At 36.2% G+C, this 26,566-nt stretch overlaps 1 protein-coding gene across 2 annotated transcripts in view; it reads left to right on the top strand.

Moving 5' to 3' along the window:
* The window catches only part of caln1 (calneuron 1), a 56,435-nt gene that overhangs the window by 13,958 nt on the left and 15,911 nt on the right, over window positions 1–26,566 (top strand). For both annotated transcript variants that reach the window (XM_043259498.1, XM_043259497.1), the window contains exons 3-4: window positions 604–747; window positions 3,946–4,058. In XM_043259498.1, coding sequence (XP_043115433.1) covers window positions 604–747; window positions 3,946–4,058 — 257 coding nt within the window. The remainder of the gene's footprint in view (window positions 1–603; window positions 748–3,945; window positions 4,059–26,566) is intronic.

Genomic DNA, 26,566 nt, shown 5'->3' with positions numbered 1-26,566 from the left:
TGGCATAACTGCATAACTTGCCGTGATGTGCAGTCTTTGTTTCAGGTGGATGAGAACAGAGCAGCGTGCCGTCAAAGCTTTTGTTTCCTGTGTGTTTATTCCCAGGCTGCCGACTTCAAATAGCGTTATACGCAGGCAAAATTAGCCAATGTACTGCTGTGTGCTCGAGCATGCAGCGCAAGCGTAGTGTTCTTCAGAGATGTGACACTCAAGCTCTATTTTAAAACACCCATCCTTTGCTGCCGCAAGTTTTCTCCTCACAGAAGAATCGTTTATAAAATATGCATTTGATGGAGCCAACTCCTCGTCGTCCGCGATTCGAGATATATGTGCATTTCAGAGGCAGAGTCCTCCTCTGTAGAGCAGATATCAAAAGAAAAAGCCTGGCCTTAAGATGTGTTTGTGTGGCTGTAAAAAAACACAGATTTTTAGTGCTGTTTTCAGCTGTAAAATGAGCTGTAAAGTAAGAATCGGTAAAGTAGTACAGGAGCAGAGAAGGTGGCAAACCACTGCAATCATTTCTCAGTGGAGGACGACCAGTGGGGTGTCTTGTGATGGGAAGCCACCTGAGGTGTTGAGTCGCACGCTTGTTTGTCTTGACAGAGATCCGGGAGGCGTTCAGGGTCCTGGATCGGGATGGCAACGGGTTCATCTCCAAGCAGGAGCTCGGCATGGCCATGCGCTCGCTAGGGTACATGCCCAGTGAAGTGGAGCTGGCCATCATCATGCAGAGATTGGACATGGATGGTGAGTTCCTCCATTCACCAAAACACGTTCGCTTTGCCGTCATTGAAGGGAATTTTCATTTCTATTCGTTTTTTTTTTTTTTTGTTTATACCTTCAAGACAATATTTAGCATGCATGGTTATTTAGCTGGAAGAACCTGACTCACACACATAAACTTACGGTGCATGACCTATAATTGCTCTTTTTCATTCTCAGTGTGATTTATATTTAGTGTACTGTGCACACTAGCATTTAATAGTTTCTGGCAATCATTACTCCATCCTTCTGTGACGTATGATCCTTGAAAAATCAGTCTAACGTGCTGAAAGTAACAGTCATTTTGAACGGTAATGTGTATTTGAAATAAATGTATAACAACAGCGATTTCTGTATGAACATTTTTGCTGCACCAACTAATTTTTTCAATAGCTATATGTAGAAAATAGTCGCAAATGTGAAAGGTTTAGACTTTGAAGATCTGATAATGTCGGGGAGCATTCACGTGCATGTTATGCTAACTCATATTCACAAAGGTTTAGCCACACTTTCTCAACATGAACGTTTGTCAGTTGCAGACACTGCTGGATGTCACTATTTATTTTACTGAGTTTTTATTCAAAGCAAATTGCTTCAGTTTCATCTCCTCTAAGCCGGCAGGACTAATCTACAGGCTTCAGGGCCTGACACAGTCTCACTTTTTTTGTATGTGGAGTTTGAGTGGAAATGAATTAATAAAGCAGCAATATTTTCCTGCTTCATTAGCATTTGGTCATAAAACAGTAACTGGACATTACCTTTAATTTCAGGCCGTTCACCAGGAGCCCTGCATTAATTTTTATGACAGCTAAATTCTGCTTTAATCCTTTTTTTAATCACATTTGAATCATGTTTTTTTTTGTGAGTCTTTTTTATTTTATCAGGATCAGAGAACTAGACTTTGAAGCTCTAATATTAAACAGCACGAGCATGAACATCAGTGACAGATATACTGTTTGAGAGATGCTGAATAAAATGAAATACATGAGCTCTTGGTTATGAAAACAAAGACATGTGTATATATTTTTGACATGAAGCAAATGGCTAAAGCTATTTGTGCTACAATATTTGTTAATTTTCCGTAACAGTGGAATTATTGAGTTTTTAGGTGTAATTTAAGTATAAGCATAGCAAATACTGATCATATTGATTCAAAAATATAGTTTACAGAAACATTCTGTCATCATAACAGTTGATGGCAACCATTGATGTCCATAGTATAGAGAAAACTACTATTAAAGTCAATGCCACAGTACTTTTGTGGCTGAAAGAAACTTTGTTTGGAACAGCTTGAGTGTGATTAAATTATGACTTTTCTTTTTTGGGTGATCTATTTCTTAGAAAATGAACGATCCTTTATTTTTGGAGGGGGGTTGTCATTTTGTCAGAAAATGCATAAAAAGTAAAAGATCAAAAGCTTTTGATCGAAAGCTAAATATGGCATGTTTATTCAACATAAAGTAACATGTAAGAACAAAATGTTTTCTTTTCTTTTAAAATATTTAGTTTGACATATATATAAAACATTTTTCATAACTTAGAATAATAATAATTATTATTATTATTATTTATTTACTTATTTATTGTATAATGACTCTTATATCAAAATCATATAATGGGACTAAATAATTTAGTGAGTATCTCAGTAGTATTAGCAGTCAAAAATATTTATAAAATATAAAATACTCAACGGGGAATGGAGAGAAGTTGCAAGCAGTGCTAATTTGTTACACGGCGGCTTGATATAATAATTATTATACTTTCTGTTATTGTTATTAAGGTTTTGCTCTTTAGTATTCCTGACAAAATGCTGCTTCTAATGTTCTTTGCATACTGTGATGGGCTGTCAAAAAATAACAAAAAAAAAACTGTGTGATAAAATCATAATGACTCCAACTGTCCATCACTGTCGGCACATCCGTGGGTTTAAGTGCCATGATCGCTGGCCATAGTCACCTGCAGCGAGCCGAACTGCCAGACGTCAGATGAATGTGGCCAGCGCTTGATGATTCACATCGGTGTTCAGAGTTCAGCTCAGGTTTGTCACACCTCAGGAGAAGCCTATACGTAGTTCTGCAAACACAGGTCACGCTCATTCAGACACTTTTAAAAGCATGTTAAACAATTGTTCGTTTTTAGCTGATGTGCTAGTTAGTTATCATATATTTACTCTCTTATAGGCGAAGTGTCTCAATATTAAAATACTTCATCATATGCCACAGTGTGGTGTTTTCAACAATCTTATATGTTAATTATTATAATGATTGAGTCTTCTTGTCTGAATGATCGGCAGTAGAGGTGTCTGGTGTTCATTTTTTGCATAGAATTATTACCGATGCTTGCTAAAGCAATGCTCATGAACAAAAACGATGAGCATTTGTATTTTTGTCCACAGACATGCCCTGACTTGGATTTCTAAATGGCTTAAAATGTCTATTTAGGCTCTGTATTCTTATTGTTTTATTACTTGCTGGATCTACACTCCAAAAATATTTTTTATTGGTGTTATTAGTTCCATGAAGAACCTCAAGCATCCACGAAACCATCAAAGCTTCTTTATATTGGAAAAAATACGAACTTTTCAATACAACAAGGTTATTTTGGGAACCCAAAATGGTTCTTTCATGCAGCCACTGTGAAGAAGTTCCTTTCGGATCTGCAAGTGCAAGAAGGTGTAATCTACAGAGAACAGTCAAAGCAGTCCAGATACACACACATATAATGTTTAAAGACTGTAAAGCGTGTAAATATGAAAAATAGGAAAACAATTTGTGTAGTAAAATTCAAATGGCAATGCATTTCTTATTTAAATGTAACTTTCCATTACCACATAAATGTTTGGTGCAGAAGGAAAATGAAAATTAAGTCATTTTATTTACATTTGTCATGTCAAACAGTAGTCTTAATATGTAAATTGCATACAAATTTTAAAACTTAATAAATTGCGAAATGAAAATGAAAATCTATAACCCATGTTGATTTGATGTGCATAAAAGGTCCATGCAGAAAAGCAGCAAAACGATCATTGAAATGTTATTAAATGATCTTTTTTCTTTAAAATGGTTACATTAACCGTGTTTTTTAAACAATGTAAACTTGACTGACTGCTTAATTTGCACTTAAAATGATGCCATCGATTTTAAACATAGCTTTTGGGGTTTGTGACATAAATGTGTTTTTCAGGTGATGGACAGGTGGACTTTGAGGAGTTCATGACGATACTCGGACCCAAACTCCTGTCCTCTGAAACGCGGGAAGGTTTCCTTGGAAACACAATCGACAGCATATTCTGGCAGGTAAGACGCCATAAGACAGTTTACTGGTGGATGTGCAAGACTTAATTGTCAAATTAAATGATATTATTCAAAAACCATGTCTAAATATTAAACAGCTTTTTTTTTTTACATACTCTATTTTATTTTTGCCAGCTACTCCATTCTGTACTTAATGGTTTCATTAAATATTAATAATCAAAAGCATCTCTAAATAATTGATTTTTATTTAAAAAACATTTATTGTTATTCATTTCATTAATTTTTCCAGAAATGCTGTGTTGCGCGTTTACAGCTGTTTTTCTGCTGAATACATTTTGGTAAAAAAAAAAAAATCTGCTAAATATTCCTTTCAAAATAATGTTTTAACATTCATTTTATTAGCAGAACTATCATTGCGTTAAGTAATATTTCTGTCACGGTTTCTTCAAGTTAAACCGATAATTTGTTTTATTATTAAGACCTTAAGGATTATGATATGACGATAGTTTTTCTCAAAAGTTTTTATGTATTTTATGTATTCATATGCTCAGTATATACCATCAGTATTTTTTGCGCATCACAGAAATCACAGGGCCTTAATCTAATGCTTGCTTTTCTGAATAGCATCAAAGAGAGGTATTAAGCGGCGAGTGCATTCCTGTATATTGTAACGTTAGTGACGTTTGTGTGTGGACTGTGGTTTGTAAGAACGGTATTCGGCTGATTTGAGCTGGGGAAGCAGTGAAGAAGTGAACCTGTGGGTTTAGTGAAGTCTCAGGATTGTGATGATGTTGAAGAAGATGAAGCAGAGCCCATGCCAGCCCCACTTGGCTAAGACGGGGGCTCGTGACCTTGGCTGGCCCCGTTGGAGGGACCGTCCCGGAGGAGTTTGACAACTCGGTGTTTACAGAGGCCAGCGAGACATGTAATAGACATTACCTTAACCCTGGCTTCTCATCAACAGAAATAAATGTCTGCGTAAAGAATCTGTCAGTAATTTGACAGGCACCCTTTGGAAACATTACAACGAACACCTGCGTAACAGCGGCTGGTTGTTTTTGTGTAACGTGAGATCGTTTTATTTCTTAAATGTTTTTTAAAAGTTGAAATGAATCATCGAATGTCTTTTATGCTCACTAAGGCGGCATTAAAACAGCAATAGTGTTAATATTATTAAAACGGTTTGGTATTTGAATTATTTTTGAATGAAATTTGTTCATGTGATGCAAAGCTGAGTTGACAGCGTCATCGCTTCAGTCTTCAGTGATCCTTCAGAAATCATTTTAATATGCTGATTGGATGCTTAAGAAATATTTATTTATTTATTATAGAGAGTAATGTGTAAAATATGACTCCATATATTTGTATAGGTCTTTATATATTTGAAATATCATTTTAATTTCATGAAATTCCAAAGGTGTTTAAGTAAACACAAAATTAGTTTAAACATGTGGTTAAATCTTACTTAAAATATCTTATATAATTAGTGGTATTGCGTTATTTAAGTAGATTCAGTTTTTAGTTTGTTTTAATATTTTTTTATAACTTTAGTAATGTTTAAAAATATTTCTATTTAGCTATCATTTATTTTTATTTCCGTTTCCATTTTTGTCATTTTAATACTTCGACTTTAACAGTTAGCATTTCTGTTAGTTGCCAAGACAACATTTCTCATGTTTGTTAAGTTTTGCTAATATTTTATTTTATATTTATATTAATGAAAATGAATAGTTTTTTAATATTTGCAGGTAAAAGGTAAAACGACTCTAAATGCGTTCATATATATAATACACGATATTTAATCATGTAAACCGGAAAAACTGTTAGCGTTTGATTCCTTTCACTGTTAATTGAATTGATATGTGTCCTTTTGTTGTTTTTAGACTTGGTGCGTATGATCTTGCGGTGTTATCTGTCTAAATTAATCTACTCCCAAGAGCGGCTCATTCCCGCTGTGAGGGGAAAGAATCATTGAGGCGGTCCCATCCATCATCTGCGTGTGAAGTAGGATGAATCAACCTTCCCATTATGAAGGACGTTTTTCCTGTTATATATCCAGTTCCAGCCAGTGATTGTAGAGAGGCACTTCCTGTGTGCCTTCACTATTCCTGGTATATGTCAGCAGAGGACGGGACACTTCCCTGAAGCAGTGCTCCTCGAATGCGTTTAGCTTTGGGAGTAATATTTGACATTGGACAGGCGTTGACTAAAATACATGGGAAGTGTATATATATATATAGATTTATGAAGGATCATGTGACACTGAAGACTGGAGTCATGATGCTGGAAACTCTTGCATTTTTTATTTTGTAATAATATTTCACAATATTACAGTTTCTACTGTATTTTTGATCAAATAAGTGCAGCTTTGGTGAGCATAAGAGATATTGTGTCTCTAATCGTCACCTTTGATTTGCATGATAATATGATTAGCTGTATGTTATTTGCCTTTAGAATAGTTTTTTCCCTCGTTGTTGACCCTATCAGAGCAGATCTCTGGTTATTTTTGGGTCATGACCCACCGGGTGAGATCCACTGCTGTAGAGAAGCTCTACTCTGAGAAGCCTGAGCTGTGCTCTTCCTGTGGCGTTCCTCTGAAACATGACAACAGAGGTTATCTCGAAGCATTCTGCTGCTGTCAGAGCTTTAATTATATTTTATGAATCATTCCCCAGACTTCATGGAGGACTCTGCACTGAAGTATTTATTTTGTGCCGTGCTGCTGTGTCAGGTTTATTTCATCAGTGCTGCATGGCTTCGTCGTTCTCGTGCACCAGAGTGTCTCTCCAGTCAAAGCTGCACTGTAAAAAGTAATACCTAGATCTAACTTATAAAAAGTGAGGCAAGTGGCTGCATTGGATGTTTTAAGTTGAGTCAACTTGCAGTCTTTTTTAAGTATAATAAACACAGTAACATTACTTAATACAAATGCAACAAAATCAAGTTGAGGTAACTAATAGCACTAGTATTACTTAGATAAACCTACTTTTCTTGGTACAGGTAACTTATTTATGGGTTGCTACAAGCAACCTGTACTCATTTTAATTAGGTTTTATGAACTTTATGTTTTTAGTAAAATTAATCTAATCATATTTGAATAAACATTTTAATTGAGTCCTGACTATACCCTCAGAAAAGAAATTTAAATGTTTATATTCTAAACCCTACAGTGATTAACTTTATATAAACAGACTGTCAATAACAATTACAAAATCAATTGAAGAAGAAAAAGATAGGATAGACTGAAGACAACATTTATTCAGTGTCAACCAGTGTCACATTTAACAGTGACTACAAAACAGGCCATTAATGTGGCTGCACATGTACACAATAATATAAAACAAACATTGTGTAAGTGTAATTTCAACCTGTTCTGAACAGTTAAGTGAAATAGCCAAACTGCCCAATCTGCAATGTTTAGATAAATGTAACTGTGAGCCATAACATCACATTGTATTGTCAAAAACAAACGAAAAAGAAAATCTGTAAGATTTTTGTATTTTAAATCAAAATACTTGTAAAATTCAGAGACTTGTAAAATGATGGCAAACAATGTCAGATGTCATTGAGAAAACATCTAAGATAACTTAATGAGGAGATTGGTATACTTGGATGATGGCTTAGGACGCATGGGGTCCAATCAATCCACAAACAGCCTCTGATATATCTCGAATGTGTACACCAACTTTGGGGGATACTTGAGGTCGAGGGCATATGTAAGTCCAAACAAGAGGCAGCATGCTTTCGACAGGTTTGGCACACCTCTGACCACGGGCTTTCCTTCTATGATAATTCCAATTGTGTCGGGATGATGGCACATGTAAATTTTCAGTGGGCAACTGCCAAGCTCAGCCTGCACCTCGCTTTCATCATGACTCTATTGGTGGAAACAAACAAACAAAAAAATAATCAAGAGTTAGGTCAGATGAACAGGCAATGAGAGCAGACAGGTAAAAGACAGAAAAGACACAAAGTCAAAATTTTACTTTTGTTGCTAAAGGTGGTGAATATTAGATACTGTAACTAGCGCATGGCACCAGTGAAGTCTACCATGACAATGCCATAGAGTGTGGTACTACACTGTCATGATCCAGCATGAGTGATGTCTTTTTCTGGTTTAAAGGATGCATTACAATAAAACAATGCAATTGTCCTTGCCTGTACCTGATCACATTACTGTTTATTAAGCTACAGAGTTTAAATATCTTTCATGTCATCACAATATTAATACATACAGACAGAAATATAGAAGAGTAGCTTTAAGCCCAATACATACGTGGTGGACACTGATGAGGTCTTCCTGTCTCTCCCCCATATACTCAATCAGGCATCTGAGGACCACTTCTCTCCTTTTCTCCACAGAGGCAGATGGATCCTGTCAAAAAGAAAAATCTGATCAAAATTCATAGCCTGATGACAGTAGCACAAACTGCAGAACATCTGTATTTTAACTATTCAATTGCTGTAAAAGGTCCTACTATACATACACCACCGTACTACAAGATCTCACACTATCAAAAAAAAAAAAAAAAAAAAAACATGTACATGTTGTTTACTCAAAAAAGTCAAGAGGGACAGTTCAGAAAATTGAGATCTAACTGTCCAAGTAGGCGGTGTTCATCAATATGAATCAAGCTTCTATTAGTAGCATTCTATCACCTCAAATGCTTTCTTAAACTTGTTTTAGTGGAACTTTTATGTGTAAAGAGACTGCTTAGGAGCAAGGCTCACTCTTGGAAAATGGTGACGAGGGAATTGCATCACTTATGCACTTACATACATATGCAGCCAGCATGTCTATTAACAAAAATAACAGTCCTGGAGTACACAGATAAAGTGTAACTTCACTGAATGTTCGGGCATACATTTTCACACTAGATCATAAAAATAGCAAGGCCATGTTAACTCACTGTCACTAACTTAGAACAGTGCCTTACATGTAGTAGTCCTTTAAAGAATGAGATGGGGGTTCTGACAATGTAGGGTGTTAAAGGAACACTCCACTTTTTTTGCAAATAGGCTCATTTTCTAACTCACCCAGAGTTAAACAGATGAGTTTTAACGTTTTCGAATCCATTCAGCCGATCTCCGGTTCTTCCGGTAGCCTTTTACCATAGCTTAGCATAAATCATTGAATCAAATTAGACCATTAGCATCATGCTCAAAAATAAAACCAAAAAATGTCAATATTTTTCCTATTTATAACTTGACTCTTCTGTAGTTACATCGTGTACTAAGACTGGCAGAAAATGAAAAGTTGTGATTTTCTAGGCTGATATGACTAGGAACTATACTCATTCTGGCGTAATAATCAAGAAAATTTGCTGTCGTACTATGGGTGCACAGGCACAATGACATTACGCAGCACCTGAATGTAGTCCCCAGCTATTTTACTATTACCTTAGTGGCTTAGTGCTGGTCACGTTGAAAGTTATCTAGCTGGGGACTACATTCAGGTGCTGTGTAATATCATTGCGCCTGTGCACCCATAGTACAGCAGCAAATTTTCTTGATTATTACACCAGAACGAGAGTATAGTTCCTAGTCATATCAGCCTAGAAAATCACAACTTTTCATTTTCTGCCGGTCTTAGTACACGATGTAACTACAGAAGAGTCAAATTTTAAATAGGAAAAATATCGAAAGTCTTTGGTTTTATTTTTGAGCGAGATGCTAATGGTCTAATCTGATTCAATGATTTATGCTAAGCTATGCTAAAAGGGCTACCGGGAGAACCAGAGATCGGCTGAATGGATTCAAAACGTTAAAACTCATCTGTTTAACTCTGAGGGGAGTTGGAAAATGAGCCTATTTGCAAAAAAAGTGGAGTGTTCCTTTAAGATCAGTCTCTGGGTAGTATGAATGTGCTCACCATGTGTCATAACAAATGGCTCACTAGATTTCAACATATGCTGCAGATACACACACAACACCATCCTTCCCATTAGGAACATACGGTGGCCGAGAGAGCTCAACCCGCTGCAACTTAGAAAATACATGCAAATACAAATAAAACACCAACAAATTAAGAAAACGTCTTCACCAGTTTGATAACACATGCGCTACAAATCCTCGCAACACTACCAAAAATAAATAATAAAGAAATAAAGAAAATAAAGAAATGCGCTGCAAACACAGAAACGTGCCACAAATAGCAAGGATCACGACGGAAATGTTTCGAGGGGACCCTAAAAAGTGACGAACCCATAGCATTAAATTAACGTTTCACCGTTATTTGTGTAATTCGTAAGATTATTTAATCTAATAATATGCAAAAGACCATGCAATCGTATGATCAGGATCAAATAAACTCACTTCTTAGGTTCAAGAACAACACCTCTGACCTAAAGCCACTGACAAATTATCAGGTCCCAGCCGGGTTCGTCACTTTTTAGGGTCCCCGCGAAACATTTCCGTTGTGCTCCGTGCTTTTTGCAGCACGCGTTTCTTTATTTGTGGCGCGTTTCTGTGTTTGCAGCGTTTCTTTATTTGGCGTCGGCGTTTCAGTGTTTGGTAGTGTAGGCGAGGATTTGTAGCGCATGTGTTATCAAACTGGTGAAGTTTTCTTAATTTGTTGGTGTTTTATTTGTATTTGCATGTGTTTTCTAAGTTGCAGCGTGTTGAGCTCTCTCGCCACCGTAGGGAACATGGTGAAATATTGCTGACTAACTACATGATAGAGAATACATTTTGGATGGTAAATTACATAAGACAAATTTTCCCTTTTACCTGGATGAGTGTCATCATTTGGGACTTGATTCTTTGCCCGACGGCTCCTCCTTTTGCGTTGAAAAGTGACAACAGCTTTGGAGTTTGCCTGTCCAACTGTGACATAAATGTTGATTCAAGAGATATGCCACTGATTCTCAGGAACTCTTCATAGATCTGTAAAGAGAAATACACCATCTTAGTTACATAGTTACATACCAAAATATATGTTTATGATATGTTTTTTTCTGTGCTTCAAACAGCTTGAGAGTTTTGGATACAAATTAGTTTTCAACCAAATGAAAATCATGGACAGTGTCAAGCAGTAAAGGAATATATTTACTATATAGTTATTTATAGTATTAAAAAATATAAGTATGAAAAATGCAAGAATGAAATTGAATCTTTAGTGAAGTTTGTTGCCTTATGTGCCCTGTCCTCACAATTATGGGCCATGTACCATAACTGAGCAATGTGAAATTAAACTAAATGTGGCACAGCATAAAAGACCTCTGAGAAGACCTCATAAAAGAGTCTGATGTTGAAGAAAGTTTTGTGAATTATAATTTGAAAAAGATACTGTTGACTTTTTTTTAGCCATAATAGTAGATGAAAAAGAATCAGATTTTAGCTAGTCAACTTTGTTGAGTTTACCTTACCTGTGATGGTTCAAAGAGGGCAGGCCATCTCTCTAGAAGATCTGCAACACTTGGGGCTTGACCTACAATCTCCTGTCTTCTCAAACTGAAGGTTCTTGACATCATCTCATTTACAACTCTGCTGTTATTCTTTTTCTTTGTCTCAGAAATCAAGTCCAGCCTGTTACTCTCAAGGGAATCTTCTGTTTCCCCAGCTGGATGAGGGGCAGGTAGTTAACCTCAGCTTTTCGTGGTTTTTTTATATTCTTTGCTGGTTGCTTATCTTCAGAAGATTTGCGCTTTAGAGAGTTCACCAAGACTTCTGGAATCCCATGCATCCGTAGTTTGCTTCGGTAGTTTCCTACCTTATACTTCAGGCTCTGCTGCCATCCATAGAGACCATTGAAGGAGCCTGGCTCCTTCAAACATGGGTTCTTTTTATGAGAGCCTCTGCGACTGCACATCGATGTGCATCACTTGGGTAGGGAGTGTAAGAAAAGATGAGCTCAGCTAAACACTCCAGAATGTTGGACTTAACACCAGGTAAGACTTCTCTTTGCACAAAAGGAACCATCTCTGAGGTAGTTTTCATTGCCTTTTGAAGCACGAGTTCAGTGTTATATATGAAAACTTTGGGATAGGAAACTCAGTTGGCCATGGCTTGTGCATTCCAGGGCTACGGGGACTGAGTATTATAGTGTCATCAGATTCCGCAGAGATGGAGCCACTTGATGTTGATGGTAGAGACAAAGAGTCATTTTCTGACACTGATCTGGAGACAGAGCAGTCTTCTTTTGGGAGCTCAGGAATGTCAACATTTGTAAACAAAATGACAGGTGGAACATACACTACTTTCAGGGTGTCCCTATCCTTCAGGTCATCAATTGAACTTAAAGTAACAAAGTCATCAAAATCCTGGTCTTTGCGCTGAAGGCTTATGTCCATTGAGATCCCAAATGTTTGTTTTATTGTTGCTTCCAACTCTTTAACTGTATCTGGCATTCCAGGAAGACAAAGTTTCTTTATGTCATGGTCCAGGATGACTCGAAATTTTACAGCTGCCTCCATTTTGGTGATGTAGCCTTAAAAATATGACAAAACAACATTTTTACATTCAGTTAGGCATTGTTTAGCAAGCATTCTTTGTTGTATGTGAATGGTATATAAAAGAAACTTGAAGAGAACTGTGAAAAATGCATACATCAGTACCAATTAAAATACACCAAATGGTATATGAAATGCGTATCTATTCAAGACAAATATGGCGCTTCAGCATCACCATACGCCTTCCTGCAACCTTGTAGTCTGAGAGCGGACATACATCACTGAGATCCTTCTGTTCCACAAAAACTACAAGCTCTGTGCTCTCCAGCTCAAACGCTCGAAAGTGCTCATCATACCAGGAAATGAATACTTTAGCAATGAAATGGACCTTGTCTCTCAGAATGACTATCTGAAGAACTTCAATAAAGTCTGGAAGTCCTGCAGTAGACCCATAGGCCAAAATCATGCCTTTAGAGTATGTAGTTCCATAAACTGACACAGTGTTGGAAAGATGTACAGTAGTCTGACCTGGAGACACTCTTCTTATCACACACTGTACATTTGTATGCAAAACAGCTACAGGCACTTGGGATACTCTGGCAGTACTGAATGTGGGAGCTGTTGTGGTTGCTTGCAGATGGTGTGCAATCATCAACTGATGCTTGGTTGCAAGGGAAAATAGTATGTTTTTGAAATTCCCTGTATGTCTTACAACTTGTTTGAAATAACGATGTTTTCCCTCGAATCGCATCGTCCAAAGTGCAATGACAGGTCCAAACACTTTAATGAGTGCTGGATAATGCTCCAGGAAGTGGTGTTTGGGGATCAACTTAACCTGAGGAAATGCAGCAAGTAATCTAAGTCGATGCTCAGAAATCTTTGTGTCAAGATATGACAAACTTGCTTCAGTTTGGGTTGGTGCTACCACAAGTTCAACTATCTCTTTAAGACACATTATTACATTCCATGCAGGATCATTCAGTGGTATCTTGTGTCCTATCATTACTGGGAGCAGTCTGATGAGGGTCCAGTTTTCGTGGGCATTTCCTCCGATACTTTTCCGAGTGGAGAATGCAATGGGAATGGGCTGTGGACTGTCTGTCTTATCTCCCCACTTGTATGGAAATGATTTGATTGTGTTGTTAAGGTCGTCAAGTGTAATGTACTTTTTGGCTATGAAATCACTAAAGCACAGTGCTAATTCCATGGGAATAATCCCCTCAAAAAGGTCGTGCAAAATATCAGGCGGATAGCCCTCAACCATGTGAAAATGGCATAGTTTCTCTGTCAGTGGGCAAGGCCTTTTCACACCATAGCAGTGGGGTAGTGCAGGGTTTGCTTGTAGAGTTTTAACATGAACGGAATAATCCTCCTTTGTCCGGATGTGAAAAGCACCTGATCGCACTTCCTTTTCTTGAAAGTCAACGTGCTCTCCTAGACAGAACCTGCAAATGTATGGTCCTGAGAAACTTTCAACAAGACCAGCAACTGAATGTGCGCCAAGATTGTCAGCAACTACACAGTAAACAGTCCCTTTGACAGTTTTCCCAAGAACAGGAACCAAAATACCATCTTGTTCCAGTGTAGCTATGTCATCCAAGAGTGGCTTGAGAACCTCTGCATAGCCAAACCTTTTAATATTATTAGCTTTGCACAAAAGTGCAAGATACACTGAAGTTAGTGTGGACCGAAAACAGGATTGGATATTTCCCAATATCCAGTATACGGCTGTTATCTTATGTTTCCTTCGAGATGTTCCTAAGGGATTGCATACCTCAAAGTCATCTACATAAAGGAATATACAGATTCTCTGCTCTTCAGAATAAAAATCATTCTCTCTATAAATGGCACCATCACGGAATGATCTGTACCGTGCAGGAATAATTGTGTGTTCATCATCTGTAAGGAACTTCTCTCTGATATCTTCATTGTTTAAAATTTGTTTCAATGATTCAAGGATTGGAACATACTGAAAACTCTCATTTTCATTCGGATCGAGCATATATTCAACAGGCTCTACAACGTTAAACCTTTGTAGAAAGTACTGTCTCCTTTTGAAAGCTGGCGACAGCGGACCAGCCTTATCAAAAGCCATGCTTATGGGGCTGGATTCATTTAACTCATCAAATAAAGATGTGACAACTGTGCTATCAATCGCACAATTATTCTTCTTCAAGTGTGATTCAACAAAGTCTCTGATAATTGGTATAGATGCTGATGACACAAACTGCATTTCATCTATTAATTCATCAATACACCTGTTTGAGACATTATGCACACTTTCCAGTTTGAGCAGGAAAGAAGCTATATGGTCCACAATTAAGTGCCTGTCATCCTTTTCCACAGAATGTGCATCTGAGCTGGTTCCTTCTCCACTACCTTCATCCATATTCTCATCATGGGTGTCTCCAGTGTTACCTGGTTCAGAAGTTGATTCCTCATTTGGCTTTTCCAAAAGAACAGCTCTTTTAAAATCACTCAGAATATGAGGAGTGTGCTTCCTGTGTTTGTGTGCTGTAAATGTTCCATAAATATTGGTTTGAAAATCGCACCCTTCAAACACGCACTCAACAGTCTCACTACTTTTAAGGTGATGGCCAACATGTGCAAAATATTCTCTCTCTGTTGGAAAACCTTGTGTCCTACACACCAGGCATGTAAAGGACAGGACAATCTCAGGTCTTTGTGTCTGACTTTCCACATGGCATCGAGACAAATGTGAATGCAAACTACTCCAAGTTTTGAAGGAACATGGACATTCCAAGTATATGCATGGTAATGAATGACTATGGCTGAAGGTTCCATGATGGAGTCTATAATGTTTCAAAATCTCACTTCTGGTAGGTAGGTGTTCACTGCATCTTTTGCATAGCCAACTCATTTTTACCTGTGCCTACATGAATTAGAGAGGAAATTAAAGGCAATGTAATGACATCTTAGGTAAACTTTGCAGTTACAATAGTGAAGGCTCACCATTTTTTTAATGTTTAGATTAGAATGATACAAGGATGAAACCCCTCAGGATGCCAAGATTATTAAATCATATAAATAATTTAAAGCAATATGTAACTTTTTGTATTAAATTGTCTACAAAAAAATATGTATGTTATATACTTTGTGTTGTGTACTTAAATTATTCCAAGTGTTGTCAACAAGATCAAATTTGAAAGAAATCTGTCATTTTATTCAGTGTAATGGTGCGTTACATTTTGGTCACCTGTCAATTATAGCATCCCTTACGTTCAGGCATCAGTGTTGTGGTTGTCTGCTGAAGCCACATTTAATTTACTTTTTCTCCAATTTAATTTTTATGATAAACTTTTTAAAGCCTGTTTTTATTTGTACAGTATATTTAACTAGATTAAGGATTTTGGTCACCACATGTCAGGACCTTAAATTATCATAGAAGAAAGTTGAGTAAATGTTAGTGTTGTGGGGAGGAGGAGACAGAAAGGTGATCATATCTGCCTTCTATTGGTGGTTGGTACATAAAAAACATCTACAGAAATGTAATTGTATTGAGCCCACACTATTGTTTGCAATTTTACCTATGTTTTACTTACCTGGGAATAGTTATAGCTGCAATTGTATCTTTTCTTAATTTTTCTTACCTGAATATGAAGCTTGAAGACCCTCAGGTAACAAAAGTGCTTGGGTATCTAAAGACCAGGAAAATACATGTTAGAATAAAGTTAAAAATCAGTTGTAAATGTAATTGATTTAAGTAATAGGTTAGACATAGTTTTGCAGAATAATTCTTTGCAGACCTGTTATATGATCCAGTTCCAGCCAGTGATTGTAGAGATATAACTTCCTGTGTGCCTTCACTATTCCTGGTATATGTCAGCAGAGGTGCTGGGACACACTGCTATCAAGCAGTGCTCCTCGAATGCGTTTAGCTTTGGGAGTAATATTTGACATTGGACAGGCGTTGACTCAAAATACATGGGAAGTGTATATATATATATAGATTTATGAAGGATCATGTGACACTGAAGACTGGAGTCATGATGCTGGAAACTCTTGCAGGTTTTTATTTTGTAATAATATTTCACAATATTACAGTTTCTACTGTATTTTTGATCAAATAAGTGCAGCTTTGGTGAGCATAAGAGATATTGTGTCTCTAATCGTCAATTTGCAAACCTAACCTCACCTTTGATTTGCATGATAATATGATTAGCTGTATGTTATTTGCCTTTAGAATAGTGTTTTTCCCTCGTTGAAAAAAGACCCTATCAGAGCAGATCTCTGAAGTGTTTTTGGGTCATGACCCACCGGGTGAGATCCACTGCTGTAGAGAAGCTCTACTCTGAGAAGCCTGAGCTGTGCTCTTCCTGTGGCGTTCCTCTGAAACATGACAACAGAGGTTATCTCGAAGCATTCTGCTGCTGTCAGAGCTTTAATTATATTTTATGAATCATTCCCCAGACTTCATGGAGGACTCTGCACTGAAGTATTTATTTTGTGCCGTGCTGCTGTGTCAGGTTTATTTCATCAGTGCTGCATGGCTTCGTCGATCTCGTGCACCAGAGTGTCTCTCCAGTCAAAGCTGGGTCATGCTTTACTTACTGGTGTCTCTGTTACAGAGCAGTACTGTGTTTGATTGAGAGGATGTTTATGTTTGTAAGGCAGGGTTTAAAAAATAGATTAGATAGATAGATAGATAGATAGATAGATAGATAGATAGACAGACAGACAGACAGAAAGATAGATAGATAGATAGATAGATAGATAGATAGATAGATGGACGGACGGACGGACGGACGGACGGGACGGACGGACGGACGGACAGACAGACAGACAGACAGACAGACAGACAGACAGACAGACAGACAGACAGACAGATAGATAGACAGACAGACAGACAGACAGACAGACAGATAGATAGATAGATAGATAGATAGATAGATAGATAGATAGATAGATTTCTATGTATTATTTTATAAATATTCTATATTTTAAATTTAAATTATACACAATATAAATGTAAAAATATTATTATTTTTGATATGGCATTGTTATAAATATTATACAATTTAAATATACAAATAGATTTTATATTGTATAGTTTTTATTATTATTATTATTATTATTATTATTATTATTATTTACATTTTAACAATTTTAATTTAACGTTGTATTGGGTATACTCACATTTTTTGATCATGTTCCAGCATGATGATTTGCAAATGCACTTTTTTTATATTTTTAATGGTAACATACTGTAGATATATTAAAGCTTTACAGTAAGGTTCATTAGTTAACATGAACTAAGCATGATGAATACTACAGCATTTATTCATCTATTAATGCATTATTAAAATCACCAAAAATGTGTTAACATTAGTAAATGCACTATGAACTAACAAATCTGATGTTTTGAATTGGCACTAAGCAGAATATTGCTGTACAATGTAGTATAAAGCACTGTGCATTTAAACAGTGACATTGTATTAGTGATTATACATTTCCTCAACTAATGGAGGAGAAAACTACAATTTTCAGGCTACAGTTAAAAGCATCTAAAAAGGCAAATCAACATAGATTTATATAAACAAATGGGTATAAATAAAATGATTTAGAGAGTAATAAAAGCGTTTGGAGAGTAAAAGAGGTAAACAGCCTAGTAGTACAGTGCCCACATGCTGCACTTCATCCAAATGTCCAAAATCTCCATCCAAATGTTGCACATTGCATTTGACAGAAATAGTTAATCCAAAAATGTACATTTTGTCATCTTTTACTCACCCTCAATCATGTCCAAGCTTCTGTTTTACATAAAAGCAAAGTGCATTGGTGACTACGCTGGCGAGCTTTTTAAGCAAAAAAACTGTTCATATGATGTGTGTGCTATATTAAAAAGTCATATGATAACATCGTATAAAGAACAAACTGAAATTAAACCCACTCTACCTCCTGTTGGCACATTTATGACAAAGGTTTAGAATGAATGAATCATTCTCTTCAGTCAGATCTGAATCTGATTGTAAACACTCTTAACAATAAATAACCTTTACATTTTAGTTTTTACATTTTTTTTTAAATTCCAGGTTTGTTTCTCACACAAATCTATCATATGTCTTTAGAGGGTGCAAGAGTCATACATATATGTATTACACTTAATTTAACTTCATTAAATTTTCGGGTGCACCATCACATACACCATTTGTAGGGAAGGCGTCGCTATTTTTGAAAATATAGTTATATATAGAGTATAGTTCCTAGTTATATCGGCCTAGAAAATCACAACTTTTCATTTTCCGCCTGTCTTTGTACGCAATGTAAGAAGAGTCAAGTTTTAAATAGCTCTTTGGTCTTCTTTGAGCGAGATGCTCATGCTCTAATCAGATTCAATGCTAAAATCCTTCCTTTCAGACTTGAAGATCGGCCGAATGGGATTGAAAGGAATGTCTTGCTCGTCTTCCACCATATTAAAAATAGTGACTTATTAGTTGACAGATAATTTCGTACGGTGACAAAATCATCAGATATGACAGAGAAGACATAGCAAACATGGGCAAACATTACAACAACTTGATAATACATTTCTTTTGGAAATAAAAGAAGATCATACGGCATTGAACAAGTTAAGGGAGAGTAAAAGACGAGTTAATTTTCACTTTTGGATGAACTATTTATTCTTTCCTCTCTTTTCTTGTTCTCTGTACCTCTCTTTGCAACGGAATAAGAAAGCTTTGCTTTGAAAGCATGAACGCAGATTCTGCTGTGTGACACAGCATGGAGCCTCAGAAGCCCAGGACATCTATCGATACGAAAGACTGAACCCCGAAGCCTTTATTCCTCGCAGATCTGAGAGGATGAAACTGATGCACACCGGACTCACCCTTAAACCGGCACACACTTGAAATCCAGCAATCTGAACGGCGCGAATCAAGCTCGGATTAGTGAATTAATATCTATGTCTGGTTTTTAATTACCAGCGTGTGTCAGGTTTGTTAATCTGCCCCCGGAGCGGGAGACCACACTGCGTCTCGCTAATGAGACAAGGATTTCGTCCAAGAGATGCCGAAGGAATCGTCGTGAGCGCTCAATGAGAAATGATGAGAAAATTAGAGGCGTGAGAAAAAAAAATCAGTTCCCAAAGCCCACTTCAAATCATGACGACGCAATTGCTCAGTGTGTCACAACTAATGTCCCGTCTGAAAGACCGAGGCGTTCGATTCCTTTTGGCAGCACACCAGCTGCAATCTTCGAATGCGATCATGTCTTGATATTATTGCGCAAGCAAATGAGTTTGTAGCAAATGATCCGTCACTCCCCATCCATTTTTGCTCTGGCTAAAGCTTATGTTAGGGCTGTCAAAAATGCTGTTGACTGTAAACCAAGGATAGAGTTGTACTGAATGAAATAGAAATTAAACAAGACAATATGTTGCCATATAAAAACATTTTTTGCTTATTCAGTGAATTGCCGAACTATAATTTCTGAATAATATTCAACTTTTTAAATTAATGAATATAACAGAATATTGAGTAATTAGATTTTAGTCCAGATTTTAAGTGATTGGCAACCCTGTTTATAGAATTTATTATTTTATAATAAAAATAATAATATAACATAGTATTTAATTTCATTTAATTTAATTTCATTTAATTTAATTTTACATAAGATTTCAGGAAGATTTTATGCCAATACATAAAACACATCAAATTCTTAACTCCTCAGAGATCTGAGAGGATGAAAAAGATATTTGCTTAGAGGTCTTTAGGTGTTTCTTTAGGTGTTTTTTTTTTGACGCGCTAAAGCCCTGCTCGTTGAATTGTGCCCGTTTTATTGCTATAGTAATAAGAACATTTAAATAATCCTATTGTTTATGCATGAGGAGCTTTCTGGACCCTAATCTTTTCTGAAATATTAAAATAAATGATCTATAGCTGTAACTGCAGGCACTTTGATTTAGTTGACGACATGATTTGTAAATCAAAGGGGAAATAGGGTTTCACAACAAGAAAAATAGCTCATGATAGAAGCATTTTCTTTCGTCAGAAGTAGAGTATGCATTTGATTCAGATTTGTTGATCCCTATTAAATATTAAGGAGATTTATTTAGCTCAATACGTGCGTTAGATTTTCCATCAAAACGGCAACAGCTTTGTAAAGCGGACCAGACAGGATCTGTAGTTAGAGGATTATTTCCCATTTCTTTCAAAGTCAAGTTATGAATCATTGATGTGAATGACACAAAGTTGCAAGAACTGAGGTCTTAAAGAGTGTCACATTCAATTGCATGCTATTCATTCCTTATTGCCGAGTATTTTCCCATCGGAAAGCTCATATCACTAAGGATCCGTCCTTGCATCTGACTTTTTGAAATAAGGTCAGAAACGTAACGATGCGAAGGAACCTAAAAATGATATATCATTTATAATCGCGTTTAATTATAAAACTTTTTTAGCGCGTGAACCTACAGAATTTGTGGGCTCTTGAAAAAAAGATCTGAAAGAAAGCTTTCAGATAAACGAATATGTAACATTATTTTTGGCGAGACTGCACAGTGCGGGATCTTATACATATAGAGTGTAGGTGGAATAAATTATGAAAATCTGTGGAATAAAATATGAAAGGAGAGGCAGCGGGTGGCAGGTGATTACAGTCTTCGTCACCATTTTTAACTTGACACTTATGACACACTTACCTTTTCTCACACTTGCAGCCGCGACTAATTGCCCAAATGTGCTCGCTTCGCTGTAATGTGACTGTGTTTATTACAACTATTAACGCGAATGATTTTTCTGTTATGAAATGGTGAAATGTTCGATATCAGTAACCTCAAATGAGTCCTGCAGCACGGGTGCAGATTTGCATGTGCTTGGTTTGTTCTCAGACTGCGCTGGGTCTTATGAACCTGTCAGTCACATTGCTGTGGTTTCGGGTTCAGTCATCAATGGATGTCCTTGATGGATGTTGATAAATAGCGTTCCTGGCTTGACCGAGGCTGAGGTGATGATTGGCTCTAAAGGCCTCACGGCTGTGAAGTGACATGAGAAGACGTATTGAACTGGTGCTTTCAAATCTGGGAGGATAGGTGGGTCGTTTTCGCCATCACTGTCACATTTCTTACCCAGACGACCTTTAGAAGTATATGTACAGTAATAGATAGAGTGATCCCTAAAATGATCCGCACTCTCTCTCTCTGGCTGTCCGAGACATACATTGTTTTTTTTCGTCATTGGAAAAGATTTGGAGAAATTTGGCATTACATCATTTGCTTATCAATTGATCTACTGGAGTGAATGGGTGCCGTCAGATTGAGCCACATAAAAACACTCCACAAGTAATCCACATGACTCCAGTCTATCAATCAATGTCTTGTAAAGTGAAAAACTGCTTCTAGGAAACAAATTCATTAAGATTTTTTAAACTTCAAACCAAAATTCCAGTCCAAATAATCTGTAATAACATTTTCTCCACAAACACCCCCCCACCTCGTTATTGGTTCTTGATCTGTGCGCACTTCTCTCCTGATTCAGACGAGAAGACATTTTAACGTGAGAAAACTATATGATAGACGAATACGGACAATATTTTAATCGGAAACAACAGTTTGAAATGAAACACGCGTTTTTATCAGCTTTTATTCTGACGGCACCCATTCACTGCAGCTGACCCATTGGCGTTTTATGCAAAATTAATGATGAAGAAATAAACTCATCTACATCTTGAATAGTGTAATGAAATTTTCAGCAAATTCTCATTTTTAAGTGAACATTTTCTTTGAGCCACATTTTAAAATGCATTAAATAACATAATATCAAACTAAGTGGCATTTACGAACAAATAATATCAGCGATTAGATTTTTATTAATATTGTTTTACTAAATATGACAAGTGTCCATATATTTTTTGGATACACTGCTAGAATAAATTTCCATAAATCCATATGCGTGGCAGTTACCGCATGGTCTCCACTCAGAGCATTCTGCCTCTTTTGTCTCATCTAAAAGCCCGGTTGTTGTCACACTGAGTTGGCTGTGTGTGGATGTGTTAATTTGCCAGTGTAATTGTCTTATGCTCGTACACTGACTCCTCTTGTAAAGTTACACAAGCGAGGTCACAGGCCGTCAGATGCAGTCGAGCTCAGCTCACTGAAAACGTTCAAATAACCCCCAGACCTGCTGCTGGGCTGTTACATCACAACACCGGGATCTTTAACACCCATTCATTTTTAATGAATTTTTTTTCTGATGTGTGGTGTTGTTTATTCCTTTCTTCCCTTAACCAATCAAAGGAAATGAATAATGCACAAACACATTGATTTGTTTTGGTAGTGATTGGAGAACTCTTCCGCGTGTTTTAAGCCCACTCTTTTGACAATAAGTGGCTACAAAAAACAGGTATTCATTAGAACTGTATTATGATGGATTGGTTTGAAGTGACTGCAGTAATTGTGAATGTGAAGCATTTATTTAAAAGGGTATGTAGCCGATTTTTCAAAAATATGATCTTGTCTAGCTGAGCCACTTAAACTTGATTATTTACACAATGGTATGAAAATGAACAGTCACTGTTAGTCGCTCAAGAGCTTATCAGCTTAAAAGTAGAAAGAATTCATCAAATCTATTAGCTACTGATGTGTTTGTTATTATTTGCCCTCTATAATGATATCACATCCTCATGGCATAAACGTACCTTAGAGAAACGCTAAAACATACCGATAGGTACATATCACTGCGGTTTCCAAAAGAAACGAACACTTTTATCCTTTTTCACACAAATGTACAGTTCACACAATTGCTTGAAGAATATCATGTTGTGACTTTCTTGTGGCATTAACCAATATTAATGTGCTGGGAGTTTTGAAAACGATGCTTTCGAACATTAGCATCACACATATCCAGCTTCATAACCATGGGTTTTTAAATAGAAGATAGGTTTGTTTGGTAGCTTACGGAGTACAAAGATGCACTTGAGACTCAAGGAGCTCCGGTTCAAATCCTGTGTAACTACAGATTAACAAAACAGTTCAAATCTGTGTAAAAGGAAGCTGAAATGACACGCTTGCATTAATAAATGCACTTTTATATCAGTTTTGCATTTGCACTATCGGGTAGGTTTAGGGCTGGGTTTAGTATAGGGCAAGGTAGAGCATTAGCTTTTAGCAACGGCCTCCAGATATTTAACCTACATCAACGTAATACCAAGGCTCACATATTGAACCTGTGCTTTAGAGCCATTCAGTGGACATTTTCTTTGAAACTGCGGGGAAATGTGCAGTAAGGAACATAAAAATGGTGTTGTGCAAAACTGCACAGAGGTACATATTTTTATGAGACCAGGTTTGTTTTTGTAAGCCAAGCCCCTTTGACCTACAATACTTGAAACATATAAAGCAGTTAATAAAGCAATAATTTATTAGCATGTGCTGTCAAACAATTCATTGTTATTAATTGAATCCAAAATATTTTTTTGCTTACATTATGTATGCATGCTGTTTATATATTTATGTATATATAAACACACATTTATATATTTAAGAAAAATGTTATGAAATATATTTATTTATAAAATAAATTGTGAATATATACGTAAACATAAATATATTATATATATATATATATATATATATATATATATATAGTTATTGCACAACTGATCTTGTGAAGGTAATGAAGTCTGTAGATGGATTTTGCCAATACAAAATCATGAGTTTGAGTTTTGACTTCAATGGAGTTGAAAGGTTCTTTGTGTTTCATTTGCCCACTTATTCCGACCCATACTTGGCTGTCAAGTGCTGACTTTGATAACAGTCAAGTGTAGCTTACAGAAAGCCTGTGTTTGACCCAATCATCAAATAAAAGGAAAAATGGTTTCCATAACCTGAGCGCTGCATTATACTTTGCAAAATACTGAAAGATAACTGCCTCTTGTACTATTTGCTTTTGGCTAACTAAACAAATCCTTAAAAGGTCTGTTCCAGCAGTGTTTTGCCGGGAACAAAGGCAGCACATTCAAAGACATGGCACAGATGCAGCTTTTCTACCTTTGAGATGCTCAACATCATATTCTTGTTGTGACAGTCTTCAAGAGCAACATTAGCTGAGACATTAAAGCAAAACTGTGTACCTACATCAAAATACTGATATGCTGCCTCTTCCTCTATATTCCTGGGGTCATGTTATGTTTTATTTAACAGGAGATTGCTACAGATTTAAGTATATCATTTCTGAAGGGTCATGTGACTGAAGTAGTACTGCTGACAATTCAGCTTTCTTCAAACAGAAATAAATGGCATTATATATATATATATATATATATATATATATATATATATACATATATATTCAAACTGAATGCAGTTATTTTGAATAGTAAAATATTTTGCTGTATTTTGATCAAATCAATGCAGGTTGAAAATAATTCTTTAAACAGTAAGAGTTCTTATGTTTTTTAAACACTTTTGACTGATAAACCATTTTCCTGTATAATACAATGTTATTAAATCTGGGGCCAATAAGATATTTTTGAGCTGCAAATAAACTTATTAGAATGATTTCTAAAGATCACGAGGCACTAAAGACTAAATATGACATTAAATATATAGCTGTTTCTTCTTCATATATGCTATTCAAAATAAACGTTTTTGTTTGCATTATATATATATATATATATATATATTTATATATGTATATATATATATATATATATATATGTGTGTGTGTACTGTGTATATTTATTATGTATATATAAATACACACATAAATATATGTATTTAACAAAAAAATATATGTATATATTAAATAAATGTGTATATATATAATATAAACTATATAGATATATATATGTAAATAGATATAAATACATATTAGATATACATATATGTATAGGGTTTTTTTGGAATATTACTATATTTGTAATCAAACTTCTTTCAAAAACATTGTGTCAATGTGTACATAAAATGCACAGTTCTCGGCTCTGATATTATGATTATGTCAACATAAAACTGTTTACTTACTTTTTTTGTACAGTGTTGCATAATTCAGAGTGGTACTGCGTTTTCTGAAATAAACAGGGTCCATTTGGACTTTGTTGACTTTACATAGCAATAATAATGCAGGTTTGCTCTATAAGCAAAGGTTATGAGTTTGAAGCATGGCAGTGACTCACCATGACGTGGTTCCCTCCGTTCCCGACTGGCTGGCACAAGGGGGGTAATTGTGCTTCTGAGCTGCCTACCTGCAAAAAGAAAGGTCTTAGTAATAATCTTGTGTCAAACGCGTCCCACATATGAATGTAAAATGTCAGCGGAAGGCTTCTGTAGTCTTTTAGCTCTGCATGAGATGATGTAATGCGTCGGCTAAAGAGTAGGACAAATGATATCGTCTGCATAACATCTGAATGGCTGATTATAGAAAAAAGTGCACAGAAAGGACTTTTGATGTTTCACAATGGGGTGAAATGACCTGGAATCAAAACCCCAGTGGCAGCTAACTAGCACTATATTAAACAACTGCTTTGATTATTAGAATTGCTCAGTAATGTGCAGTGAATGGGTACCGTCAGAATGAGAGTCCAAACAGCTGATAAACATTACAGTAATCTGCATCTTATGATGAGAAAAGCATATCTGTAAGAAACAAAAACATTGCTTCCAGTTAAAATATAAGTCTTCTCTCCGTAATATTGCTTCCTCCAGTGAAAAACATCAATCATCATCAGTATGCGGAGATCAAGCACCATTTATAAGCATAAACAGTCCAAAATTACTCCAAACAAATATATCTGTGGATTTCGATGGGAGAAGACAACAGAGGATGGACTTTTTCAGTCTGATTATGGATTATGGCCAGAAACAACGATTTAGATACTTCATTACTTTCACTTCGCTAATTGATGGACTCAGGTTGTGTGGATTATTTTAGCTGTTTGGATGCTCATTCTGACGGCACCCATTCACTGCAGAGGATCCGATGCTGAGCAAGTGATGCAATGCTACATTTCTCAGAATCTGAGCAATTCAGAAAAAAACATTTACTTGATTTTTGGGTTGTTGCAAACCTGTGCGACTTGTAAAACACAAAAAGGGATATTTTATGAATTGAAGTTGCTCTTTTCTACAAATTGAAAGTCACAATGACTGTCTGCTCATTACACAAAGCTGTTACATGAGTTGCACTTTATTTTATAATATGTTATACT

The sequence above is a fragment of the Puntigrus tetrazona genome, chromosome 15 (genome assembly GCF_018831695.1).
Source record: "Puntigrus tetrazona isolate hp1 chromosome 15, ASM1883169v1, whole genome shotgun sequence".
Lineage (NCBI taxonomy): Eukaryota > Metazoa > Chordata > Actinopteri > Cypriniformes > Cyprinidae > Puntigrus > Puntigrus tetrazona.
Note: the sequence above shows the minus strand (reverse complement) of the source record. Positions and strands in the feature narration are given on the sequence as shown.